The 26,235-nt window shown below is 53.3% G+C and overlaps 1 protein-coding gene across 1 annotated transcript in view; it reads left to right on the forward strand.

Annotated features, from left to right (window-relative positions):
- Positions 1 to 344: 344 nt before the first annotated feature.
- NCF2 (neutrophil cytosolic factor 2) overlaps positions 345 to 26,235 on the forward strand; it is a 30,176-nt gene continuing 4,285 nt past the window's right edge. Inside the window, exons 1-13 of the mRNA XM_055319330.1 lie at positions 345 to 732; positions 2,453 to 2,535; positions 9,860 to 9,968; positions 14,630 to 14,764; positions 15,435 to 15,542; positions 17,412 to 17,471; positions 18,763 to 18,806; positions 20,127 to 20,268; positions 20,506 to 20,574; positions 21,520 to 21,595; positions 23,223 to 23,245; positions 23,656 to 23,807; positions 23,927 to 24,038. Of these exons, the coding sequence (XP_055175305.1) occupies positions 559 to 732; positions 2,453 to 2,535; positions 9,860 to 9,968; positions 14,630 to 14,764; positions 15,435 to 15,542; positions 17,412 to 17,471; positions 18,763 to 18,806; positions 20,127 to 20,268; positions 20,506 to 20,574; positions 21,520 to 21,595; positions 23,223 to 23,245; positions 23,656 to 23,807; positions 23,927 to 24,038 (1,287 nt within the window). The 5' untranslated portion in view covers positions 345 to 558. The remainder of the gene's footprint in view (positions 733 to 2,452; positions 2,536 to 9,859; positions 9,969 to 14,629; positions 14,765 to 15,434; positions 15,543 to 17,411; positions 17,472 to 18,762; positions 18,807 to 20,126; positions 20,269 to 20,505; positions 20,575 to 21,519; positions 21,596 to 23,222; positions 23,246 to 23,655; positions 23,808 to 23,926; positions 24,039 to 26,235) is intronic.

The following is a 26,235-nucleotide window of genomic DNA, read 5'->3' on the forward strand; positions in this document are numbered from 1 at the left end:
ATTTTAGCTCAAGATGAACAAACAACTATATCCAGAGAGTCCGAGTCCGTGAGGTTATGAGGACGGGAGCAAGGGATTCATTGAAGACCAGGAGGAAGCAGCCTCTCCTCCAGCATCCTCATTTAATAGGGGGTGGAGTGCATCACCTGCCACCGCTGTCCCCAGCCCGGGGGCCTGGGGCAGAGGCCCGAGCAGAAGGTGCCCCGAAGTGGGGGTGGCAGACAGGACGGCTGGGTGACAGAGCAGAAGCATTTTGGGGAAGTGACCCACGGCAGGACTTCCTCTCCCCCGCACTCCGCCCCCCGCCCGCCCTCTCACTCTCTCGGTCCCTTGTCTCTCTCAAGGGAGGCTCGGGAGTCAGTTGCCCGAAAGGTGGGGACATTTCCTGAGCCTCTGCAACACCCAGAAGTCGTGTTAGGGGAGGTGGGCCGCGTCCTGAGCACCACACCGGGCACCGGCCGGCCTGGGGGCAGCGCTGCGCACCGAGACACCCGAGACACCCGCTTGGCCTCTCCCGGGGTCCCCGCGGCCTCCCGGGCCCCTGGCAGGCGCCTGGCCATGTCCCTGGCGGAGGCCATCAGCCTCTGGAATGAAGGGGTGCTGGCAGCCGACAAGAAGGACTGGAAGGGAGCCCTGGAGGCCTTCGCCGCCGTCCAGGACCCCCACTCCAGGATTTGCTTCAACGTGGGCTGCATGCACACCATCCTGGGAAACATGCCCGAGGCGGAGAAGGTGAGTGGAGGAGCCTCTCCCTGGGGCCTCCCCTCCCCTGCGCCCCGGGAATTAGCGGTTCTTCCCCCAGGCTGTGCTTTAGAAACCTCCGGGGAGCTTTCAAGCAACAAAAGCTGCCCAGGCCCCACCCCCAAGGATCCTGATTGAATCGGCCTGGGGGGGGGGGGCTGAGCCACCATCCTTTTGGGTTTTTTTTTTTTTTTTTTTTTTTTTTTTTTTACAAGCTCCCCAGGTGGTTCCGCTGGGCACTGGCTGGGAACCATCAGCTGTGGGTTATGCTCTCCTTTCCTCTCCATCTATTACATTCAAATCATTCTGGAGTGGTTCTTTAACACCTCTGTGAAGACTCCCCTAGTGATGTTTTCTTCTATCAGCTCAAGGCTGCACGCCCGGTTAGGAAGGCCGTCTTTTGGCTTTCCCGGCATTTCATCTCGGTGAGCTTTGCCTGCCCTAGAGATCAAGAGGAGGCACTTGAGGAAAACGGGTTTCCTCTCAAGTGACAACCCTCATCAGTTATGCAGGGCACTTTTTTTTAGGATTCTGAGGCTGGCACAGGGGAACCTTACCATGACTGATTAATGATGTCTGCCTAGGGCATGCTATGGGGGTGCCCCAGCATTTCTTTCAAATATTTTTTTTCTCTCTCATGTTCTCTTATATGGGGTTGAGCATTCTCAGGGATCACTTTTTGGATTGGCCAGCCTAAGCCAGAGACGGTTTGGAGTTTGGAAGCAGAAGATCTAGGATCAGAGTCCCAGGTCTGTCTCTAGACCTTGGTCTCTGGCAGGTCATGTAGACTTCAGGCTCTCAGCTTCCTGAGAGGGGCAAAGAGCAAGAGGATGAAACGAGGCACCAACTATTAAATGCTGGGTAACATCCACTGTTAAATGTAAATGTAAATAGTGGTTCTTATTTTCCCCTTTTACTGCCAGTCTTTGCAAGGGTGTGCGGATAGCTGACTGACTCCCCAGAATCTTTAGACAGCCAGTTCCTCCCACGGCCATCCTGACCGTGGCCATGACCAGCCAGTGAGCAAAGACAAGAGAGAAGCTACTGGAATACTCAGGAGGCCTGCTGAGTCCACGTGGGCCCTGGGGTGGGCAGATGGGAGCAGGAGAGGGCCTCACTGCTGGGCTGGTGGGAGGAGGACCACAGGCCCCACCTCCTCTCAGAGCTGGGCCAATAGCACCCCAGATTCCGGGGGCTGCTGGAGACAAAGTGCACATTGTTGGGGAGAGAGATGGGCCAGTGCGGCAGCCAGTCTGGGCACAGCTATGCCAGCAGGGGCTGCTGGACGAAGCTGGAACGGCCCTGGGTGGCCATCACCTCCCCTTGCTCACTGCCAGGCCTCCCTCGCACTGTGCTAGAGTAGTCCTCACATTCTTCTGCTTCTGGCCCTCATTCACTGTGCCTTTCTTTGGTTTCCTGCGTCATCCCTACTCTTGGCATTTTATATGCATTCTTATTATTTTAATTGCATAATATTTATTTACTCAATACTCATGTTTTGTTACTTTTATGATTTTAATCCAGCCACCTATCTTGAGAGGTAGATAGATATTAACATTTCCATTTTACAGAGGTGTCTGACCTCTAAGTCTCTTTCACCATTAAGATAGTGACTGTGCTCCTAAATGGTCTTGCCTCTCCCTCTGGGCTCATCTCACCTTCCCCACTGCCTGGCCCCTTGACCACAGCTAGGCCCTTCTTCTCTCCACAGGCTTTCACCCGAAGCATTAACAAAGACAAGCACTTGGCAGTGGCCTACTTCCAAAGAGGGATGCTCTATTACCACATGGAGAAGTAAGTGCTCCAGGGTTGCTCAAGCTGGGGAAGTTTGCGGAGAAGCCCGGACAGGGTCTTGGTGCTGCTAGGCTTGGTGTTTGGGAAGTATCTTTCCAGCTTCTGTTGGGAAGTGTGACTGGCCTTCTCTGGGCAGTTATGAAATACATCAGCATGACGCAGAGGCCCTCCCCAGGGAAGGAGGGAGGGAAGGCAGGCCTGTCACCCAGTTAGAGATCAACTGTGTCACAGCGCACTACGTAGCCACCATACGCCTTCCATTCAGCTGGTGTGGCACCTCACCAGCATTCCTGATGGGTCATAGCTTGGGGCAATGCTGCTTGGAAATATTTTAGCCATTAAGGGAACACCCATGATGGTCTTCTACTAGGAGGTAGTGAGCTATTTCACAATGAGGATTATCATGAAACCACATCAAGACCTTCCTTCATTCCTAAAGGATGTTGTTTTCAAAAGCCTGGTTTAATCCATTCAATGACATATAATTTAGCCACCAAGATAAGAATATAAACTATCATATGTATAAGGATATAGTAATACAGATAAATAAGTGGCATATATATCAATATGGAAAAAAATCATAGTAGGTGTTAAATTTAAAACAGATTTCAAAACAGTGTGTATAACACAATCCCATTCCTGTTTCACAGAATGGTCTGGAAGGCCATAGGCCAAAACGTTGCCAGCAGTTCTTTCCAGGTGGTAATATTGTAGGGATTTCCATTGTCCTCCGTCAGCCTATCTGTATTTTCTGGTGTCTTTACAGTCACCATGAAACCATTAGTATAAAACCAAAGAAATAGAAAATGAAAGTTAATTCCCACTTCTTGCTCCCAATTAACCCCCCAAAGAGACCTACAAATAACAAAGGAAAACTCTTCTAAGCACCAATTTAAAATCTTTTAGAGGATGGCAAACTTCCCGTTGTAGAAATTGCCCCATTAGTGGACACAAGTTCTAGGGAAGGAGAATTTGGCTCAACCTAAGGAAGAACTTTCAAACAGTGAAAATGAGGGTGGGGGCACCGTGTGGGTGGTGCAGTGCGTGTATGTGTGTGAACACACATGTGTACACACTTGTGTGTGAGCATGGGCAGCAGGTGAGGCATGGCGTTGATGGATGGCAGAGAACATCCGGGCACTGGGGAGGGACAGGGCTCTCATCCATGCAGTCTTGAAATGCCTGGATTCCAGGGTCGGTCAGAAGCAGCCCAGAGAGCTGCAGTGCTCCACTGTTGCTAGGGGCAACCACAGGAAGATCAGAGGACTTGCAAGATGTAGATGCAATCACCTGAATGAGGAAAAGCAGGAGAGAAGTCTTCCCAAAGAAAGCCCCCTCCCCCCCACCCCACCCCAATCCCCCCCGCAGACACAGAGGCTATCCAAGGAAAGAAAGCCTGGAGCAGAGGGAAGAGACCCACAAGCATTTACCTTCTGGTGGGGTCCTGCCTCTGTCTCCCTTCTTAAAGTTATTCTTCCCCCTTACCTCATCCCTGAATTCTCCAGATGGATGAAATAAGAGCACAAATCCTCCAGCTGATCCTAAATCTCAAATGGCAAACTCTAAGGCCATCCTTTAACCAGCTCTCACAGCCTATAATGAGGGGAGACAACTAACAAGGAAGGCTCCCAGAAGAAACTTCTACACAAAAATACCCAGAAGTCCCAGAACCCGAAAGGCTCAGATTCTGAGCAAAGCAGACAGATCTTAGAAAGTTCTAGAAAGGAGGCTTAATTAGTCTGTGGTTGATAATAGTTAAATTCGAGAGAAAAATCTCCCACGGTTCATCTTCGAGTCTGCAACTATCTATTGAGGAAATACTGTAAATGAGGCACTAGTCTGCACTCTGAGCCGCCTCTTTTTTTTTTTTTTTGCTCACCCATATGCGTTGGTGTCCCCACTTCCCAAGGTTCTGCTCTTGACCTTTTCCCCTTTTATCACAACAGCCGTGGTTGAGTATTGTTTTTAGATTTATCTTATTTATTTTAGAGCGAGTTAAAGAGAGTGGGGGGAGGTGGGGTGGAGCGAACCTCAGGCAGACTCCCCATTGAGGGTGGAGCTCAACTCTGGGCTCCATCTCCCAACCCTGAGATCATGACCCGAGCCAAAACCAAGAGTCAGTTGCTTATGGACTGAGACACCCAGGCGCCCCAAGGTGGTGGTTTAATGGCAAAACGTATGGGCTGTCTTTCCAGAAAAGCACACACAAGCACGTACTTCTGTGTACAGTTTCAGGGGGTTCATTATCCCCTGAAATTCCATGATTGAACCTTGAGGGATCTCACCCTCTTCCATAGCATTGACCTCCACCTGTAGCCAGCCAGCAGCTAAATCTCTACCGGGGATCAACCCAGAGTGTCTCTTTTCCCAAACCTTGTCAAAATCTTAAATCCCAGACCCATTTTTCTCCACCAGCACTATAAGGTTTACACTCTCATTTTCACCAGGACTATTGAAATTACTTCCAAGTTGCTTTCCCAGGCCCTAGTCTTATCTTATTCCAGAGTGATCTTTAAGAAAATAAATGTGATCTGCTTATGAACTTCCAGTGGATCCCAATCCTATAGGATGAAGTTCCCTGGCCTGTTCCTATGTGGTCCAGCGGGTGCCAACCCGCTCACTCATCCTCCATGCATTTGCCCTAAGGCGGCTCTCTTCTGTGCCCTTTTTTGTTTTGTTTTGTTTTGAGATTTCATTTATTTATTCATGAGAGACACACAGAGAGAGGCAGAGACACAGGCAGAGAGAGAAGCAGCCTCCATGCAGGGAGCCCGACGTGGGACTCCATCCCGGGCTGCCCTCTTCTGTGCCTTTTAAAATAACATCTGTCTATTCTGTGACAGATGTTGGCTTGTATAATTGTCTCCTCCACTAGGTGAGTTTCCTGAGAGAAGAAATTTTTCTTTATTCACTCTTGTATTTCCATGTCTATTCTGGTAGTTAATAAATGCTTATTGAGAGCAGCCCGGGGGCTCGGCGGTTTAGCGCTGCCTTTGGCCCAGGGTGTGATCCTGGAGCCCCGGGATCAAGTCCCACGTCGGGTTCCCTGCATGGAGCCTGCTTCTCCCTCTGCCTGTGTCTCTGCCTCTCTCTGTGTGTGTGTGTGTCTCTCATGAATAAATAAATAAATAAAATATTAAAAAAAATAAATGCTTATAGAATCAATTAAACACAGTAAAAGCAAGCAGATATACCCTTTGCTTTAAGGAACTTACAAGGTAAAAGGGGGAAACGGGACATGAACCCTAGTAAGTATAATCAAGGCAGAAAGGGGCAAGTGCTTAGAAGAGAGTATTTTGAAACAAGTGCCACGGGGATGTAGGAAGAGGACTTCGTGGAGAGCCGGCTGGAAATCTCCCCAGATTACAGTGGGGCTTGTTTTAGGGGTGATAAGAGGATGCGCGTTCTTCCTGTTTCCCCCACTTTCGCATGTGGTCCTGCGGCCCTCTGGTCGCTGAGGTTCCACAGGATGAGGTTGGGGCACCCTCCTGGGAAGGCAGGTGGGGCCTCGTTGCTGACCCGGGGGCACTCTCAGCGATCTGGGGGCCAGTCCCCCTAAAAGGGGAAGGAGCTCCAAGGGGCGGCTCGGGTCCTGGGCTTAGGACCTCGGCGCTGGGATTGGAGGGGCAGGCCCCGAGATGGAGGGGCCCACGGGCCTCTTTGGAACCCGAGGGGGCACGGGCCCCGGGTCCCCGGGCCAGCCCACCGCACCCTCCGCTCACTGGAATAATCAGCACCGTCGGAGTCCACAAGGGTGAGCAGGAGACGCCCTCGGGCTCCCACCCAGTGCAAAGCCACTGGTGGTGGCTGGAGCCGGAGGGCTCCGGGTGCAGGGCAGCCAGGGGCCCTGGGACAGGGTGCACAGTGGGATGGGGGGAGTGAAGAGAGCACCCCCCGACCCCCCAGAGCCCGGCAGGACGCTGCCAGCCTCCTGGCCTCCTAGGGGACCCTTGGGGCTCTCAGCCCGAGGCCTGTGGAGCCCGTGCGCCCAGCCGAGCTGTGGGCATCAAAGCCCGTGCCCCGGGGGCAGCTCCAGGGAACAAGTGGGCGCGCAGCCAGTCATTTACACCAGCCCTTTAGCAGGGGTCCCTCCCACCTGGCTTTATTTTTAGATTTTATTTATTTATTCATGAGAGAGAGGCAGAGAGAGAAGCAGGCTCCATGCAGGGAGCCTGACTTGGGACTCGATCCCGGGTCTCCAGGATCATGCCCTGGGCCGAGGGCAGGCACTGAACCGCTGAGCCTCCCGGGCTGCCCACTCACCCCGTTTTTTAACACAAAGCAAGCACTTTGGATACTCTGTCGGTTTTTTTCTCCCTCCCTCCCTCCCAGGGGCCCAGATCTTTAGAGCCCGGCAGAGGAGAGAATCCTGCGGATTCTGTTGGGCTCGCTCAGAACCAGGCGGACACAGGCAGGGTACTTCACAGCTAACATTCACCTGCTCGGGGCACCTGGGGGGCTCAGCGGTTTGGCGCCTGCCTTCCGCCCAGGGCGTGATCCTGGGGTCCTGGGATCAAGTCCCGAGCCGGGCTCCCTGCATGGAGTCTGCTTCTCCCTCTGCCTGTGTCTCTGCCTCTCTCTCTTCTGTGTCTCATGGATAAATAAGTACAATCTTTAAAAAATAAAATTCACCTGCTCGCCAGGGAGGAGGGCACACGGGAGGGTGGATGCTGACCGCGCCCCACACGTGGCAGCTGAGGACCTACCTCACAGACAGGCGGTGGAACACGGTGGAAACTGCAGCTGCCCGAGGCGGGGTCACCTGCGGCTCCACCTGCTCCTCCTTCCTGGCTCTGTGAATCCCAGCCAGCCACCCAGTCTCCCAGCTTGGAGAGAAGAAGCAGGCAGGCCTCCTCTCTCCCCTGCTAGGCAATGTCTGTGAGAACATGTAACCTACTTTTTTTTTTTTTTAAGATTGATTTATTTATTTATGAAAGACTCAGAGAGAGGCAGAGACACAGGCAGAGGGAGAAGCAGGCTCATGCAGGGAGCCTGACGTGGGACTCAATCCTGGGACTCCAGTTTCGTGCCCTGGGCCAAAGGCAGGCCCTAAACCACTGAGCCACCCAGGGATCCCTGAACACGTAACCTACTTAACATGCTACTTGCTTCTTAAGGAGTGGTCTGTGTGCTTTTAGGGTGTTTTTTTTTTTTTTTTTTTAAGATTTTATTTAGGTGTTTGACAGAGAGAGGGAACCAGAGAGCACAAGTGACAGGAACAGCAGAGGGAGCAGGAGAAGCAGGCTCCTCAATAGCAGGGAGCTGGATGTGGGGATGTGGGGCTGGACCTCCAGATCATGATCTGAGCCGAAGGCAGCCACTGAACCCACTGAGCCGCCCAAGCGCCCCCAGCAGGTTTTACAATCCTCTGTATTAACAACTGGGATGTGCTAGAGAGAGCTACTCTCCTGTTTCAGATCCAGCCTCTCCCATTGCTCCTAGAGCCACTGCTGCTGTGGGAGTTACTTCAAAGAAATGGTGACAGAGGGATGCCTGGGTGGCTCAGCGGTTGAGCATCTGCCTTGGGCCCAGGGCGTGATCCTGGAGACCCGGGATCAAGTCCCACATCGGGCTCCCTGCACGGAGCCTGCTTCTCCCTCTGCCTGTGTCTCTGTCTCTCTCTCTCTCTCTCTCTCTCTGTCTGTCTCTCATGAATAAATAAATAAAATCTTTAAAAAAATGAAATGGAAACAAAATATCTAGCTTCTGCCCCAGTCACCCTGGACCAGCCCACCCTCCTGGTCAGCCCATTGAGACCACATTTCCAGCTGCCACAACTGGGTTTTATCTACAGATAATACCTAATTCACTGTAGAGTGTTAAGCATGTAATAAATGATTGGTGTATGAATTTAATTGCCAGAATTTCAGAGCTATAATAATAATAATAATAATAATAATAATAATAATAGTAATCAGCAACAACAGTAAATTACTGTGTGTGCCAAGCACAGTCCTGAGCACCTGGGTGCTTCACCTCACTTTGCTCTTACAATAGCCCCGGGAGGCACGTGCTACTATTAGTCTCTAATTGTAAAGATGAGGAAACAGACTCAGACAAATTAAATAACTTTCTCTCTGTCACCAGATCGTAAGTGGCAGAGCTAGAACTCAGATCCAAGGGGTTTTGAGTCCAGAAATTAGATCTGGGACATTCTAGCAACCTCCTCCTCTCATATGCCCCTTGTACTTGATACACTCATGTTATTGATGTGGAACCTGAGGCCAGAAAAGTACTTTGCCAGGGTCTCCTGGTTAAGAGCAGAGCTGATGGATCTGGTCCCATTCTCTCAGCCCCCCCGTCCATGCACCACCAGTCCATGTCCAAATTCCAGGCTTGCCTCCAAGAGAAGCTGCGTGTGGCAGCTCTAGGCCTCACCACCTTCGTTTCGGTTGCCCAGATGGAACCACGACCAGACAGCGAAATTTGTCCCTGCCAGGCCAGGATGCTAAGGAGATGGGAGCAGCTTGTTTTTCATGCCTCCTACCTGCTACAGCCTAGCAGTGGCTCTCACCAGGACCTCTGTGGAGGTCAAGGGCAGGCCAAGGAGACCTGATCCAGGTCCTGCCCACATCCTGGTGGGCACTATTGACGTGGCCGGCCCCATTGTCTTGTCACGAATCCAGTGACAGCAGCCCTGTACACCTTGAGCCAGCCAGCACAGTGCCAATCCAACAAAGCAAAAGGGCAGTGCAGGGAGCAGAGTTAGAAATGCCATCTGGCTTAATTGGTGGTTTCTTTCTTCTGTTTTCCAAAGTGTGTGGAGGGAGAGGGTGGAGGAGGAGGCTAAGAAGGCCACGACACCAAGAGCTAACTTGGATTCAAAAGAAGGCCAAGGAGAAGACTCCGGGGAAGGAGGATGATGTCACTGGCAGTGGAAGGGGTCCCAGGAGCAGTGTCAGGCTGGCCTGATGGATGGTGGGGAGTGGGGAGTGAGCTCCAAATCAGCTGCACAGGGACTTAGGGGCAGCAGGTGCCGGCTCTGCTGGGATCCCTCAGGAGAGGACGAGGGTTCTACTGGGAAGTGACAAGCCGCCTGTCAGAGAGGTAGGAGTTGGAGGCAGCCCAGAAAGAAGAAAATACCCATGATTGCCTGAGTCTGGCAGTCGTCCCCAGGGGTGCTGGGATGCACACCCCACTCTGGGGCACCGCTCGCATGGAGTACTGGAGCTCAGGCTTGGCAAAGAGCTAGAGCAAGCCAAAAGGCACTGGAGAGGCCTCTTGTCCCGGCGAGATGGGGCAGGGAAGGGAAGCGGACGTACATTCCACCCTGTATTTGCTCTCTGTGCCCTGGCCCGTGTTCTCATATCCCTCTGTCCTGCAGATATGACTCGGCCATTAAAGACCTCAAAGAGGCCTTGACTCAGCTTCGAGGGAACCAGCTGATAGACTACAAGATCCTGGGGCTGCAGTTCAAGCTGTTTGCCTGTGAGGTAAGGGCGATGGGCCCAGTCAGGGCAGGGGTGCCAGTGCAGGTGCAGAGCCAGCCGCTGACACCTCTGTGAGCTTGGGAAGGGCTCCCAAGCCTCAGGACTCAGAGTTCCCCTCGAGAAGAGACTCAGATCAAGAACTTCAGGCTCATCCCGGAGCCTCAAGCCACTGAGGGCACGCATTTTATTAACATAAGGCTCAAAGCACCATGTGGAAATGAGCCTGCTGGGCTCTCCAAGGGGAGGCTGGGCCCGGGGCATGCTGGCCTGTGAAAGTATTCATAATAATTTGCATAATTCCGGTTGACAAGCTCTTTTGCTCAGCATTATACTAACAAATCCAAAATCGTGGGCTCACTATCGGTACGGGACCGCTGTGACCTTGCTCAGTTCCTGAGTTACAGACCACGCTCTTTGCTATTCACAGCTCTGGCTTTGTGTACTTGGTTGATACCCAAAGAAAGAGTGAGGGCAATTTGGCACAAATCTGTCCTCCCCAGCTCAAAGAACAGCTCAAAGCACAAATTTAGGGAAGGTTTCCATAGAAGGATAACTTATTTTCCCTATTACCAAAAGGGAGAAACATGACTGGCTCTGACTCCACAGGCTCCTGTGCTTTTTCCAACCAGCCCTCCCCCTCCCCCTCCTAAACTCCAAATATACACCACTAGCTTTAAAAACTGAAAGCCCTGCAAATATCATAGATCTTTATTTAGAAGAATGGCTGATAAAAAAGTCCCCTTGCTTTAGTTTCTCAGGCAGGAGAAGCCATGGGTTCCCAGGGTGGCTCAGGACTAATAATAGAGCCCCCAGCTGCCCAGGCCCCTGGGGACTTGTGCCCCCATCCAGCCCTGCAGCAGGCGAGCAACTTCCCTCACTTCTCACAGTCTAGGGAGATGAGGCTTTGGGAATTGCAGGGAATTGGTTGGCATTTGGCCAGCCCCTGAGAGGGAGGCTTCTCAACAAGGCCACTGCCAATGTGCTGGGCCAGATAATTTTTTGTTGTAGGGGACGGTTCTGTGCACCCATCAGATGCTGGTAGCCCCCCCTCCCACCACCACCACCACATGACAACCTAAAATATCTCTGGACACTGCCAATCACCCCCCCGTCCGTCCCCCCCCCCCCCACTGCCAGTGAGAACCACTTGCACAGATGAAAGGGTTGGGAATCCAAGTACCTCATAAAACAGTGGCATCTGGGATGCCTGGGTGGCTCAGTGGTTGAACATCTGCCTTTGGCTCAGGTTGTGATCCCAGGGTCCTGGGATCGAGTCTCGCATCAGGCTGCCGGCAGGGAGCCTACTTCTCACTCTGCCTATGTCTCTGCCTCTCTGTGTGTCTCTCATGAATGAATAAATAAAATCTTAAAAAGCAAAAAACACAGTGGCATCCAAACAGAATCCCATGGGAGATATGATCATCCCCTGTAGTTGGACTTGAAATGACCCCAGGGCAGGAAATACTGGCCTAATGGGCCTCTCTGCAGGTGAAGCTGGAGTTTTCATGGTCTGATGTCCTTATGCCATGTGAGACTGTGTCATTTTCCTATATATATAATGCCACCCCTCTCTTCTTGACCAGGGTATAACCCTGGCTTCTGAGAAATCACATCATCCTTTTCAAAGAGTCTTAGGCTTTTCTAGTCATGGAGTCACTAAAATCTGTTGTGGGAAAAGGTCTTAAGAGAAGGTAGCAGGGAACCAAATAGGAATATTGAAGCCGACCTGAGTTCTCCTCCCTTCCTGCACACGTGGCCAGGGCTGGCCAGGGCTGGTCAAGTAGGTGTGCAGGAGGCAAAGCTCACTGAGGCTCAGAAATAGTCCGGAAGGGAATCTAGACCTCTCTGCTTCTGGGTTTGCTCCCGGTGCCCTCACCCAGCACCAGCCACTAACTCCGTGGAAACACAGTCCTGTACTCGCCTTGATAAACTGTTCTTTTTATCTGGCCGAGGCCCTGAACCACATTGCAGATGTGGGTGGCAGACTGTTGTAGAGGCAAAGTACATTGGTTATCCATTGTCAAATACCAAATTACTCTAAAATGCAGTGCCTTAAAATAATATCACTTATTATCTCCTGGTTTGGGGGCTGAGGAATCCAAAAGTGGCTTAGCTGGGTGGTTCTGGATGAGAGGCTCTCAAGGGGTTGTGGTCAAGATGTTGGCCAGCACTGCCATCATCTGAAAGCTTGACTGGGGCTGGGGGCCTCTACTTCTAAGATGACTTAAGGGTCTGACAAGGTAGCATCGCTTGCTGGCAGGAGGCCTCCATTCTTTGCCACATGAAGCTCTCCAAAACATTGTCTGAGTCTTGTCAGGACATGGCAGCTGGCTTCCCCAGAGAACATAATGATCCAAGAGAAAGTAATAGGGAGGACCAATGTCTTTCATGACTTAGCCTCAGATGCCACACCCCCTTATATCCATAATATCCTATTGGTGATCCAACTCAGCTCCATTGGATGTTCTTTTTTTTTAAAGATTTTATTTATTTATTTATTCATGAGAGACACAGAGAGAGAGGCAGAGACACAGGCAGAGGGAGAAGCAGGCTCCATGCAGGGAGCCCGATGTGGGACTCGATCCTGGGACTCCAGGATCGCACCCTGGGCCAAAGGCAGATGCTTAACCGCTGAGCCGCCCAGGTGTCCCTTCATTGGATGTTAGAGGGCAAAGGAGGGTGAGGGCCAAGAAGCGAGAATCACTGGGGGCCATCTTGGAAGCTGGCTACAGCAAAGGCTTTGGAGTCAGGTAGATAGGGATCAAATCCCAGCCCAACACTTGGCAGTTGTGTGATCCTAGGTATTATACATCATTTCTGAGCCTCAGGCTCCTTACTGTCTGTAAAGATTGTTGAGTACTTACCTCGTACACATTCCTTAGTAAATCCATGTATTTTATAATGTCAGGCAACAGAGGTCCAGTGCTCCATAAGACAAGGTGTCAGCCCCCAGAAGCTCAGGGTCACGTGTAATGGGAGGTGGTGAGGTCAGGACAAGAGAATCGCAATGGAAAACCTATGGCAGCACAGAAGTGAGGCCCCAGCTTACATGGTGCTTGCGGGGGTGAGAGGTAATGCAGGTAAAGTGGCCTATAACAGGTAGTCAGTGGGCAGCAGCAGTGAGGATGAGGATGGCAATGAGAACGACAGTGACGCTGCCACCAACAGGCAACACCAATTTCCAGGAGCACAAAGTCCTTCATGGTTTTAGCCTTTCGATTGTAAACACAGAGCATCCCCAGGTGGCGTCAGTCTGCAGAACCAGCCCTGCCTCTTCCCGGAAACCTTGTGGGCATGGTTCTCTGAGGAGACAGGCAGCACGTGGGGGATGAAAGCCCTTCTCTGCTCAGCCGCCAGCCAGCCCCAACAGTAGTACAGCAAATAACAGTCATAGTAGTGCGGAATATTGGTGCCAAGCAACCGAACTCCGAGCTTTATGTGAATTATTCCATTTATTCCTTACAACAGTCTGGAAGCAGGCAACGTTCTTGCCACCATTAAACACTGAAGCTGGGGAGGCCACGTATTAGAACCAGCCCTGGGGTACCTGTGCCCCTCACCCCTGCACCGCACGGCCTCCACGATGTAGAGAAGGCCAACAACCTCTTTCCCTCCTAGGCCTCCGCTGACCAATTATATCTCCTGTCTGGGGCTCTGGAGAGCCACCCCCACCCCGTGGGGGCGGGGGGGGGCATCAGGCTGTGATTCCTCTAACTTACACCTGAGAAAAGCTTGCAGCGGCTCCTGGCTGCTCAGCCGGTCCTCCACACAGGGAGGTGTCGTAGGGGCTCTAGGACCCCACTGCATTGTCCTGAAAAAGAACAAAAGTAAAGTAAACCCTCTTTGTTAGCTGTCACCTTGGTCTTCACTCTCTGTCGCCTTCCCATCTTTGCTTGGGAATCTGTTTATTACACTTAGCCGAGTATTTTTTTTTTCTTGCCGATGCATCCAAAAGATTATTTGGTTCTATGAGTAAGATGTAAGGCATAATAATAAAGCAAACACGTATGAACCACCCAACTCAAGACCTGGGAAATCATGATTATTGGTGAATGTGCTGTTCCGTCTTGTCCTGGGGGGAGCGCTGCCCTGGGTTTGTGCTGAATCTCTTTCTAGCTTCACTGAGCTTCTGCCCGCAGTCTCCTCCTGCCCCTAGGACTATTCCACAGTCTCGTCACTCATAACCACGTTCCACGCAGGGTTCTGTTGGCGCTGGTGCAAGATGATGCGTCTGGAACCCTCTCTCTCTCCCCACCCTGCACCGTCCAGTCTTTCAGCCTAGGCTCAGTGGCAGGAGCTGGATCGGGAGTCCACACACATATGTTTTATTCCCCACTCCTCAAGGGGGCTTGGGCACATCACTCTTCTCAGTCCTACAGCAACATAATAGCTGTTGTCCCCTCCTGAACTACTTGGCTGTTGAAAGAATAATGCACATGATGTTGGATTTATGCATTACGTCCTGATGTTTTCTTAACACTGTCCTTGAGCCCGGCATAACTCGGTAGCAAGATCGATGGTGTTATATTTTAGATATTCCCAGGAAAGCTGAGAAAGGGAGGAATGTCACCAGGCAACATTCCAGGAGCACACAGGCTAGCTCTTCCCTGGTGCCTAGATTTGGAGCAGCCTCAAGTTTTGTGTTGTGGCCTGTGCTTTTCTAGGTGTTATATAATATTGCTTTCATGTATGCCAAGAAGGAGGAGTGGAAAAAGGCTGAAGAACATTTAGCTTTGGCCATGAGCATGAAGTCTGAGCCGAGACATACTAAAATTGACAAAGCCATGGAATGTGTTTGGGTAAGTGTATGGGTGATGCGGGTGGCCAGAGGATTTTCACTGATTTTTATTTGTTTCTGTGGACATGTGGATTGAGAAACCATAGAAGTGACGCTTTTACTTTCTCTGAGCTCTGGGTAACACCAATCTTGGGGTTCCATGTAGGATCTCGAACCTGGCAGTGCTGAGTAGCCGAGGCCTGGAGTTCAGGGACCTCTGTGGTGCCACTGGGGGGAGCAGGGGACCAGAGGCTGGATCCCAGCACCAGAGGGGAGAGGCTGTGCCTGCTTGCTCACCTCTGAGTCCTCGAGGCCAGCCACAGGATGGCACTGTCACGGGCCTTGCTGGACCCTGGCCACCCTGTGTTTGTGGTATCTCCCCTGCTGAGTGCCAGGCCAGCCCGAGCCGTGCAGGGTGGGGGCGAGGGCAGCTCCCCTAGGGAAGAAGGGTCCTGAACGAATGACACAGACAGATGTCCACACAGCCTCCCAGGGGAAGGCCATATTGAAACCAACCGTTCGCACCGTAGACACTCTGAAATAATAAATGCTGTCTTTACACATTTAGAAAAACTGCTTTTGTGAGGTTGTCTCAGTGAACCTTTGCATCCATTCAGGGAGGGAGGCAGGATGAGCATCATCACTCCCGTTTTACAGGTCAGAAAATACGGTGCTCTCTTCCTGTGTTGTAGAAACAGAAGCTCTACGAGCCAGTGGTGATCCCCGTGGGCAGGCTGTTTCGACCAAATGAGAGGCAAGTGGCTCAGCTGGCCAAGAAGGACTACCTAGGCAAGGCGACAGTAAGTAGGCTCCGTCGGCTTGGCCTGAGGCTCCTGTGCTGTGGGCCCTGTGCCGACCGGGGTGGGACAGGCTCCTGGGGTGAGGGCACCCCCTCTGTGGTGCCGCCCCGGGACGCGGCCCGAGACTGGATCCAGTGTGGGGCTCTTGCTGAAAGGTGGGCAGATGCCTCCAGCTTGCTGTCTCTAGGTTTCTCGGATTCCTCCCTTCCCGCCTGACCCTGGGTGAGAGCCACAGGGTTAGTCAGTCTCAGGGTGCTGAGTCTCAGGGACTGAGCCAGGGCTAGAACATACAGCTCCGAGGCACTCAGTAAGCGTGGGGAACCGGGTTCGAGGAACGAGCACAGCATACTCCTGGTTTGATGCTCCTTCTAGCCCCGCTTCCACAGCCCTGTGATTAGACTGCTTTGCAAACTAGGCTCCTTTAAATCCGGGTCTTAAATCCTCCCAGAGATGATCCAGCACCCTAGATACAAAGCTGCGCTTGACTCTGACATGTCCGTAAGGCTAACGCTGCCCACTGGCTGGGTGTCTGGTTCTGGCAAGCAGCAGCGTTCAGGAGCACCTGGGTCAGTGGAAACACCCCAAAGCCCGTCAGTGGATGAGTGAATAAACAACATGTGATGTAGCCGTACGGTGGAATGGCCATAAAAAGGAGTGAAGTACTCGGGGCGCCTGGGTGGCTTGGTTGGTTAAACATCTGAATCTTTTTTTTTTTTAAAGATTTATTTATTTATTCATGATAGACACATAGAGAGAGAGGTGGAGACACAGGCAGAGGGAGAAGCAGGCTCCATGCCAGGAGCCCGACGCGGGACTCGATCCCGCGACTCCAGGATCACGCCCTGGGCCGAAGGCAGGCGCTAAACCGCTGAGCCACCCAGGGATCCCCAACATCTGACTCTTGATTTCAGCTCAGGTCCTGATCTCAGGGTTGTGAGATTGAGCCCCGTGTCGGGCTCTGTGCTGGGCATAGAGCCTGCTTAGGATTCTCTCTCTCCCTCTGTTCCCCCCTCCTCCACTAAAAACAAACCAAAAAAGACCCCAAAACACAAAAGGAATAAAGCCCTGATACAAGTGACAGCATGTTTTCACCTTGGAGACATCACTCTAGGGGAAAGAAGCCAGGCACAGAAGCCACCTGTGACCTAATCCTATGTCTCTGAACGATCTAGAATGGGTAAACGCACACAAATAGAAGGCACATTGGTGATTGCCAGGTGCTGGGAGAAGGGGGCTGTGCACTAACCACTTGGTGGGTGTGGGGTTATCTTCTGGGGTGAGGAACACATCTCAGAACTGGCTAGAGGTGGTGGTTGCACAGTAGTCTGAATGTTCTAAATGCTACCGCATTGTTCACTTTAAAATGGTTTATTTGGGACGCCCGGGTGGCTCAGTGGTTGAGCATCTGCCTTCGGCTCGGGGCGTGATCCTGGAGTCCCAGGATCGAGTCCTGCGTTGGGCTCCCTGCATGGAGCCTGCTTCTCCCTCTGCCTGTGTCTCTGCCTCTCTGTGTGTGTGTCTCTCATGAATAAATAAATGAAATCTTTAATAAATAAATAAATAAGTTAATTTTATGTGAATTTCACCTCAATTAAAAAAAAAGGACAGAGAGAGAGAGAGAGAGAACGAGAGCGTGCGAGCGAGCGAGCCTGCCAGGCTAGCAGGGCTGGCAGGTGCTAGTTCCCGAGGTGCTGGCACCTCTACCCCGGGGGCCAGCGATCCCTCCCTTGCCACTGTCCGTCTACCTCTGGGGCCGGGCTCCGGTGAGAGAGGGTCCAGGGGATGAGAAAGGAGGGATCTTGGGGGGAACCACGCGGCCTGGGGAGACAGTGCTGGCCCGGCCCTCACGCCCTCCTCCCTCCATTCCAGGTGGTGGCATCTGTGGTGGATCAAGACAGCTTCTCGGGGTTTGCCCCTCTGCAGCCCCAGGTGAGGCAGCCCCCCCGCCAGATCCAGGTCTCCGGAGCTCTCTGGGGAGCAGCCCCCCGGGGAGGTTGAAGGGCTCTTTCGAGGGGCCTGTCGGGCTGCGGGCTGGGGCTGCGGGGGCCCCTCGTGGTCGCGGGGTCATGACTGCTAGGAGAACAAGGCGGTTCTAGGCTTCACCCCAAGTTCCCAGAAACCCACCCTCCTGCTTCCCCCACAACCCCGGTCCTCAGGCGTCTGTGTTCCAGGGGAGCGGCTGCTGACGGTCTCCCCGAGGCCTGGACTGTTCTCTCGGGAAGCCGAAGCACAAGCTGCGGAGGAGGTTGGGGCATCTTGGCAGAGGCAGGGGCTCGCGGGGGCCTTGTGGGGCCCGGGGCTCGAGGCTGTGGGCTGGTCCCACAGCAGGGGACCCCTGGGGCACGAGTGAGCCACGGCCCGGGCCGGTCTGGGCTCAGGGACGCGGCTCCAAGCAGACGGTGACAGTAGGCCCGGAGGAAGGTGGGCCCGGCCTGGCACCGGGCGGGGGGCGCGGGGTGTGACCCCCCCTCCAGGCTGCACCCACCGGGTCACTCCCGCTGGCAGCGCCAACAGCCTCCCAGGGGCAGGGGGACCACGGCTGCCGGCCCGGAAGGTGACCAGCGCCGGGCCCGGGGGGTGGGATGAGCCAAGGGCGACCGAGAGATTCAGGGTCCTTTGATGTGTTTCTTCACAATGAAACTGGAGAGAGGCCTGTGGAGGACCCCGCACCCCACCTCACCCCCACACCCCGGCTGCAGGGCAGCTGGGGACTCCAACGGGAGGAAGAAGCCTAGGCCAGTGGACCCCCGATACCCGCTGGAGAGCAGGGCACACGCACTGGAGGGAGGTTTCTGCGTGGCCAGTGGATGCTGGGGGGGGGGGGTCGAAACACCCGCAGGTGTCACGTGATACAGCAGGCGTTAGTTCTAGAACAGAGCTTTTGGAAACTGTCCTAGGGAAGGGCCGGAGCTCAAGGTGGACGGCACCGTTGTGATGCCGTGCTGCTCGGTGACGCTGAAATTCGCCAGAAACCAGGAGTGGCTGGAGACGAATCGCTGTGCCAGGGAGGCCCGGCACCCGGGGGCTGGTGGGAGGGGTTCTCTTCCAGTGTTTGGTCAGGGTGCACGGCGCCCTCCCCGTCCTCGGTGCTCTGACCAAGCTCGAAATGCATTCTTTGATCTCCTGGTCCGGGAGAAGGCTCAGATTTCCATTAACAGCCTCTTCTGTCCCCCTCCTTCCCCTGCTGCCGCTCCCTCCATCCCTCCTGAATGTCCAACAGGCCGCTGAACCTCCACCCAGACCCAAAACCCCCGAGATCTTCAGGTAAGTTAGATTTAGCTCAGGACGCAGAATGTCCCAGCCCCAAGCCTTCACAGATGGCAAAAAGGGGGGTGAAGAAGATGAAACTGGGGTCAGGGGCTAAGTCCTGTGCAATGTAGCCTAGGGTGTGCGCCCATCCTGTGCTCAAGGTTAGAATGGAGCGATGAGTGGGGGGCACGGGAGTCTTCACCATCGGGGTCTGACTACGGCTACGTGGTGGCCCCTATGCCCCCAGGTCCCCATGCACAGCCACCCACAGATGAGGGCCACTGCTGAGAGCGCAGGAGTGTCCGTGGGACGCAGCCCCTCGGGGGCCACAAGGCTGGCCAGAGCTGGAGCCGGCTGCAGCCTCTTCAGGAGACAGGGAGGCCAGAGCTTTCTGGAGCTGGATGGTGTGTCCTTTCCCGAGGGGGTGTTTTTCACCTCCCTGTGGACACGTGGGCTCTGGAGGAGTAAGAGGAACGGCTCAAGAGAAAGGAGCCATTCTTCTCTGGGATGCGAAGGCCAGAGTGACACAACGTCCAGCTATCTTAAGAATTTGCTCTGAGTAGAGAGGCAAGCGCGGGTCCCCCACCCAGTAAAGAGGATTTCGTAAAGAATGAAAACGTACCACAGCGACTACGAAAATGAGGGGGCCGAGGAGCTCACGCTAACAGCCCTGGAGGCGTCTGTCTCCCCCACGTGTATAAAGAGCCGGGTGTTTGGAAACAGAAAGCGGGGTGAGGGGAGGGGGCGGAGGGGGAGTGAGTGGGAGCCTCCAGCCAGAGCAGGTGCATCAGACAGCGGCCAAGCGGGGCACAGTCACAGGGTCCCGGGAGGCCCAGACACACCCGGGAGCCTCCACGAGCCAAGTGGGTCTGGGGGAGATGGTGAAGGGGCAATGACATTGCCTAGCACACAGCTGGGGGCCCCAGGACACCTGCACACCCCCCACTCCCCGCAGCTGGCCCCCTGCTCTTCACCCTCCTCCAGCTGCGCGCAGGCCACTGGCTGTGCCGCCAGGTGACTCGGCCTCCCTGGGCCCCACTCCCCGTCTCGCCCAGCTGGCTGCCACCTGCCCCACCTCTGTGTCCCCTCCATCCGGCCCAGCGCCCCAGGGAGCTTCCTCCGCAGAAGGGAAGGGAGGGCAAGGAGGGCAGGGCCTGGGAGTCCCGGTTGTTTCGTGTCATTCACTCCTGTCCCCTTGCCTGTGTGCTCACGGCCCGTTCACACGCGGGTTCAGGCCTGGTCCTGCTCAGGGCCCCGGGCAGCCAGAGGCGGAGCGAGGGGTGCCCGGAGGTGCCTGCTGGCCCCACGGCCGCTCTTGCTTGTCTCCCCACGCAGGGCTCTGGAAGGGGAAGCTCACCGTGTGCTGTTTGGGTTTGTGCCGGAGACACCGGAGGAGCTGCAGGTCATGCCAGGGAACATCGTCTTTGTCTTGAAGAAGGGCAATGATAACTGGGCGACGGTTATGTTCAACGGGCAGGTACTCGGAGGACCAGGGGGTGGGTCCTTGGCCATGCGATGTGGCAGCAAATGGCAAAGCTTCCCGAGGAGCCCTCCCCGCTGCCTCCGTGCAGGCCGCCTCCTCTCCTTCGTCTGTCCGCCCACCCCAAGCCCACCCCTCGCCCAGGCTCTGGGCTGTTTGGTGCAACAGGGACGATGGGTACTGATGAGCACAACTCTGTCTTCCCCCCTCTGATTCCGGGATGCTGCACCCCAGAAGGGGCTCGTTCCCTGCAACTACCTCGAGCCAGTGGAGCTGCGGATCCATTCTCAGCAGCAGCCCCAGGTAACAGGGTGCCGAGGCCGGCCCCATCCCCGCCAGACTCTGCCACGAGAGGGGGCACGAGCAGGGTGGAAAGGGTGCTGTCCTGTCCTGTCACCAGTCCAGAGTCCACCTGGGGTTGGCATCAGCTGCCCAGGGCTGAACCTGGGGGTGAAGGAGAATGCAGATGTGCTGAGTGGAGGCGTCTGGGACCTATTGGGCCCACCCACCTCTCTGATTCCTCCTGGTCTAGGGTGATTCGGGACCCAAAGCCTATTGTATAGGAAGGTCAGATCTTCCCGGGAATGTCCTCTTCACCTGGAACACTCAGCGAGTTGGCTGGTGAAATGCCATGGCCAAAGGGAAGTCTGTTTTAGAGCGTGGAGTCAGAGTAGGCCTCGCAGCCCCTGCTTCTCCATCACTCCTCGGAGGCCTGCCCTTTGTCGGGGGTCTTGGCTGGACCTGAGCCGCCATGTAGGTGACCGATTGCAGGGGAGCCTGTCCCTCTGGAGACTGTGCAGCCAGTGTCTTCCGTGGGCTTGGCCCTCCCTGGTTGGAGTTAACTGTACCCTGATGACTTGGAATGTTTTAAATGTCACACAAATGAGAAGGGGACTGTTTCCTTTGAAGGGGCCAGATGTGGGGCGAGAGGGTGAACTAAGACAAGACTCAGGGCCCTACTTACCTCATCTCCTGCAGGTTTCCAGTGTGGCTGAGAAGGGTAGGTAGGCAGCAAGGGCCTTTTAGGTGGGGGTTAGGGTTCTTATTTCTCCTGGGATTGGTTTCCACCAGGCCAACCCTGCCTCCCCTTTAACCAGCACTTTCCTCAGTCTCCCCTGAATGTTGCCACTGCTCCAGCTTTTAGGAAGTCGTTTGCCTCTGGCTCCTTTCCATGGCCCATCTCCCCGCCCCCCCCACTCCTACCTAAGAACTTTATCTGAACGCTCTTGCCATTTCTGTCACCTCCAGGAGGAAGCCTCCCCAGAGTCTGATATCCCAGCTCCTCCCAGCTCCAGTGCTCCTGGAAGACCCCAGTTACCACCAGGTTGGTGTCCCTGGAACAACATCGGTTGGCCTGGGTGTGGGAACACTCCGGGCTGCTTCCTGACAGCATTGCTCTCCTAGTCTTCTAGGAGATTCTGGTTTCTTCTCCATCCAGCATGCTGCTCAGCTTATGACCACACAGCCCCAGGGCCCCTCTCTCCTGTGCCACCCACCCACCTGAAACCTAGGAAGTAGATTCCCTTTCTCCCTACTTACTCCAGAACATCCATAGGCTTGGGTAAATGTAGCTGGTTGCTGGGGGGCAGGGAGTGTCCAGACCCCTCAGTCAGTAGGTACAGATATCATGCCCCAGCAGAAAAGGCTGAAGTCACTGCACATGTTTACCTCAGAGGGGGCTGGAGTGGCAGTTTTCAAATGTCCAAGGAGCTCTCTTGGAAAAGAAAAGAAACTGCTCTGCAGAGCCCCGAGGGATAGACAAAGAGCCAAGGGCAGATGTGAAAGGACGTTCTCCTGATGTCTGGAGAGGGATGCGTTGGGAAGTAAGGGGCTTTGGGTCACAAATCGGCAGCTTAACCTGATTCTGGATGAGTGCTCAGTAGAGATGCATCCAACAGGTCGTTTGTCCAGATCCTAGATCCATGATTGTTAGCCTGGAGAGCACCAGAACCCTTTGGGAGGCTCTCCACACCGACATTTTTATTTTGAAAACTGTCAAACCTACAGATTGAAAGTTGAAAGTGTAGTACAAGAAACAACAGAATCCTTTCACCTAAATTCACCAACTGTACCAGGTACTTGACCGCCACCCACCCCCCCAACCACTTGCAAGGAAGTTACAGACTCGTGGCACTTCACCCTACACGTGAGCATTATCCTAGTCTTCTGCATAACCACAGCGCAATTGTTATATCTAGGGCATTGAACATTAATATGATATTATAGAGTGTATACATTTCCCCGATTACCCCTCAAAACATCCTCGATAGCTCTTTTGTTTTTAACTTTTCTGTCCAGAGGCCCATCGACGATCACATATTATTAACCTAGGAAAATGTTATGAATATAGATTCCCAGGCCTTCGATTCTGATTCTTTTTAGAATTGGCACTGAGCCTCAGAATCTATATTTCTAGAAAAAAAACAAAACAAAACAACCCTTCCAAGTAGTTCTGAGGATTGGCTGGGTACGAGATCAGTGGGTTTTTTTTTTTGATCAGGCTTCCTCTATCGTATCTTTATGTAGACCTCTCTTATATAAATTATGTGCATACTGTCATATTAATGCATCATGCACATCAGGGAAAATGAACCAAAATAAGGACAAGGTAAAAATAGGTGGTTCTAATGCGCCTTGTGACTCCTGCTTCATCTTGCACTCTCTCCTTTCGTTGCTCAGAGCCCACTGGTTTAACTGGACTTCGGGGTCCCTGCTAACCCCACATGCTGTTTCCTAAAGGCAGGGACTGGGTTCATCTGTGTGTTTGTGCTTTGCCCTGCACATTTCCCTTGAGTGTGATTCCCCCGCAGTTTATTAAGGTTAGGAATCGCCCCAGAGAGTAAAGGTAGGATTAGGTCCTGATCTAAGAAGTTTCGTTCTGTGGAAGGCAGGGGCTGGCCAGGAGACTTCATTCACCTTCTTTTGTTTTACTTCCTAACTTCTCCATTTAGGTCAAAAAGAAAAAGAGCCCAAGGTAAGCTTCTTCCTTGTACTATTTCAAGTGGTAGAGAAAGGCAAAGCTGAGGCTGTCCACCATGAGCATGTCCCCCTGGGTTACATATAGGAAGAGACCCAAAGGAAGGGTGGACCAGTTACCTCCAGGCACACCCACAGTCCATGGGCTAGGGACTCCCGCAGTGACTTACTTCCCCGCCTCCGTGCACACATTTCCTACTGGCCCGCAGTGCGTGGGCCAGGTCTCCTGGCTCAGTAGGAATTCCTATCCAGGCGACAGTGGGGCTAAGGACCTCTGACCTTTACGTTACTGTGAACCCCGTTAGCTCTTGGCCTCTCCCTGCCGCACAGAATGCTCCCTGCGATCAGGATGTGGCTAAGAGGAGGCCACAGAGGCTCAGGAGTTCCTTCTGCTTCCTCTCCCCTCAGGACGTAAAGCTCAGCGTTCCCATGCCCTACACGGTCAAGGTGCACTACAAGTACACGGTGGTCATGGAGATTCAGGCCGGCCTCCCCTACAGCCAGCTCCGGGACATGGTGGCTAAGAAGCTGGAGCTCCTACCGGAACACACCAAGCTGAGGTGAGTCCGGGAAGGTAGCAGTTAGGGGTACCACTGGGGGCCTGTGCTGGCCTGGAGGACGGAGGAGAACGCTTTGGTACTGACGTTCTCTGGCGTGGTTCTTACTCCTCTCTCCCCAGCTATCGGCCTCCGGACAGCCATGAGCTGGAGCCCCTTTCAGAAGATAACATGAAGGCTGCGTGGGGCCAAGTGAGAAACTACTGCCTGACTCTGTGGTGTGAGAACACAGTGGTGAGTGCAGTGAGGCCAAGGGCAGCCAAGGTCCCGCGTCTGTCGGGCCACCTCCCCAACAGCCATCCAGCATTTACCGAGCACCATCCGTGAGCCTGGCACCGTGCTTGGTGTCGAGGGTACGGGGGGTGGTCACGAGCCACAGCTCTGCCTCCCTTTCACCCGCACCCCGGTTGCAGCCAGGAGAGGGTTCCCCGCAAGACAAGAGCAGGCCCGACAATGCACAGAAAGCCTCTGAGTCCCTTCTGCTGGCACCTAACTGTTCCAAGGTTAGGCCCGTCACGATCAGGCAAGGGTGGAATGAAATCCTAGCTGGAGGCCGAGCACAAAGCCGTTTTGCACTGTGAGTTTCCACGGGGAAGAATACTTGAGGGTGGAAGATAAGAGTGAGCATTTATTTCACAAAGAGGTGATTTGGATTACAACATCCTACTAACAGCAAGTGTCTGTTGAGAGCTGCCCATGGGCCAGACACCGTGCTAAGTACATGCTGAGCATTCGTCCTTGGAGACTCCACAGGTCTGTGAGGTACTACTATCTCATTTCATAGTTCAGGTAACAAGGCAAAGAGAGGTCACCTTGACCAAGATCACATGGCTGGTTGGTAATGGAACTGTGGCCCGATGGGTATTTTGACTCCAAAGCCTATATTCTTGAACCTGTTTCTAGACCCCAGGGCCTAGAATAGAGTTAACTCTTTGGCCAGTAAGATTAAGGGAGTTAGGGGCAAAGTTAGAGGCTAGAAGTAGTAGCTACACATTAACACTCTTGACTTTGTCCCTTTGTCTCCAAGGAGAAAAGTTGCTATTTCTTTTTGTGGTTGATGTTAATTCCCTCCCACAACCATGGCCCCTGAAAACCATCCATCTGTATTGTCAACATAACAACATACTTTTTTAGCCTTTTATGTAATTTCATATAGATGGATGTACAGTATATATATTCATATGTATATGCTGTACATATAAACTTTTGCTTTAATAGTCCACTTCAATAGATACTTTTCCATTTTTATATATACTTTTGTGTTACAATAGTCCATTTCTTCTGATTGCTAATGGTATTGCTACACAATATTCCACAGTATAATCTGTTTATTGATTCACCTGTTGGTGGGCATTTGGATTCTTTCCAGTGTTTGTCTAGTGACATTTATTCTTCATCAAACATTTGTCGAGCTTTACTACTCTTTAGATAGGCACTGGAGATAGAAACACTAACAAGACACAGGCTCTTCTTGGGGGAAAGACAAGAGAGGACATGATTATAAAGCGTGTGATGGAGATGCATGAATGGCGTACTGTAAGCACGTGGGTATCTCACCCAAAAATGCTGAGGCAAAGTGGGACAAGGCAATATTCAATTGTCTTTCTGGAGGAAACGATGCTGAAATTGTCTTGAAGCTTAGCCTTAAAATGGCACATAGAAACTAGCAAGATGGAGGTGGTTAGGATGCTTTCTATAGATGGAAGAGCAGAGGGAAGACCCTAAGAGTTGGCAGTGGGTGAAGGGCTCAGTGGTTCCAGACACAATAGGGGGATCTGGGAGATAGGTTGGCAAGGCAGCAGGGCCACATCATGGAAGGTCTTACACCTGCTGCACTCAGATGAGGTTGTGAGCAGGGGAGAAAATAGGATGGATGGTTCAGGGGCATAAGAGCAAGGTGAGGGGGCCTCTGGGAAGCTGGCTGGCTGGCTGGTCCCCATCCACAGCCCTCACACTGGGGAGTCCCAACACACAGTCAGGGAGACCACAGTCTCCACTGACCAAAGCCACTGTTAGCTGGGGGTCCTCCCTCGGACACCTTCATTCTCCCCTCGCTCCCCCACTCACCTGTTTCCTGCTTTAGCATTTTTAGATGGTGGCAGCTGCAGTTACATCACTAGGGGGTCTAAAATTCAACAGGTCCTATGCAAACCCTTTGGAGAGCTACTGGTTTTCACCTCTGAATGGATTTTGCACCTTGGAAATGACCACAATGGCAAAGCTATCGCAGACCATCTGGGCTGGGACCGTGGGCCCTGTTGGGGCAGAGTCCCTCTCTAAATCCTCATGGCCGCAGCTGGGCAGGAACTCCTGCTTAGTTAGGGAAGGGTCTCTTTGGTAGAGTCTCATTGAAATCAGACACATTTGCTGGGAAAGACAAGTGAGTGGGAGAAGAGGAAGTAAAGAGGGTGGGCCTGGAGGAAGCCCCAGC

The sequence above is a fragment of the Nyctereutes procyonoides genome, unplaced genomic scaffold (assembly GCF_905146905.1).
Source record: "Nyctereutes procyonoides isolate TBG_1078 unplaced genomic scaffold, NYPRO_anot_genome, whole genome shotgun sequence".
Taxonomy (NCBI): domain Eukaryota; kingdom Metazoa; phylum Chordata; class Mammalia; order Carnivora; family Canidae; genus Nyctereutes; species Nyctereutes procyonoides.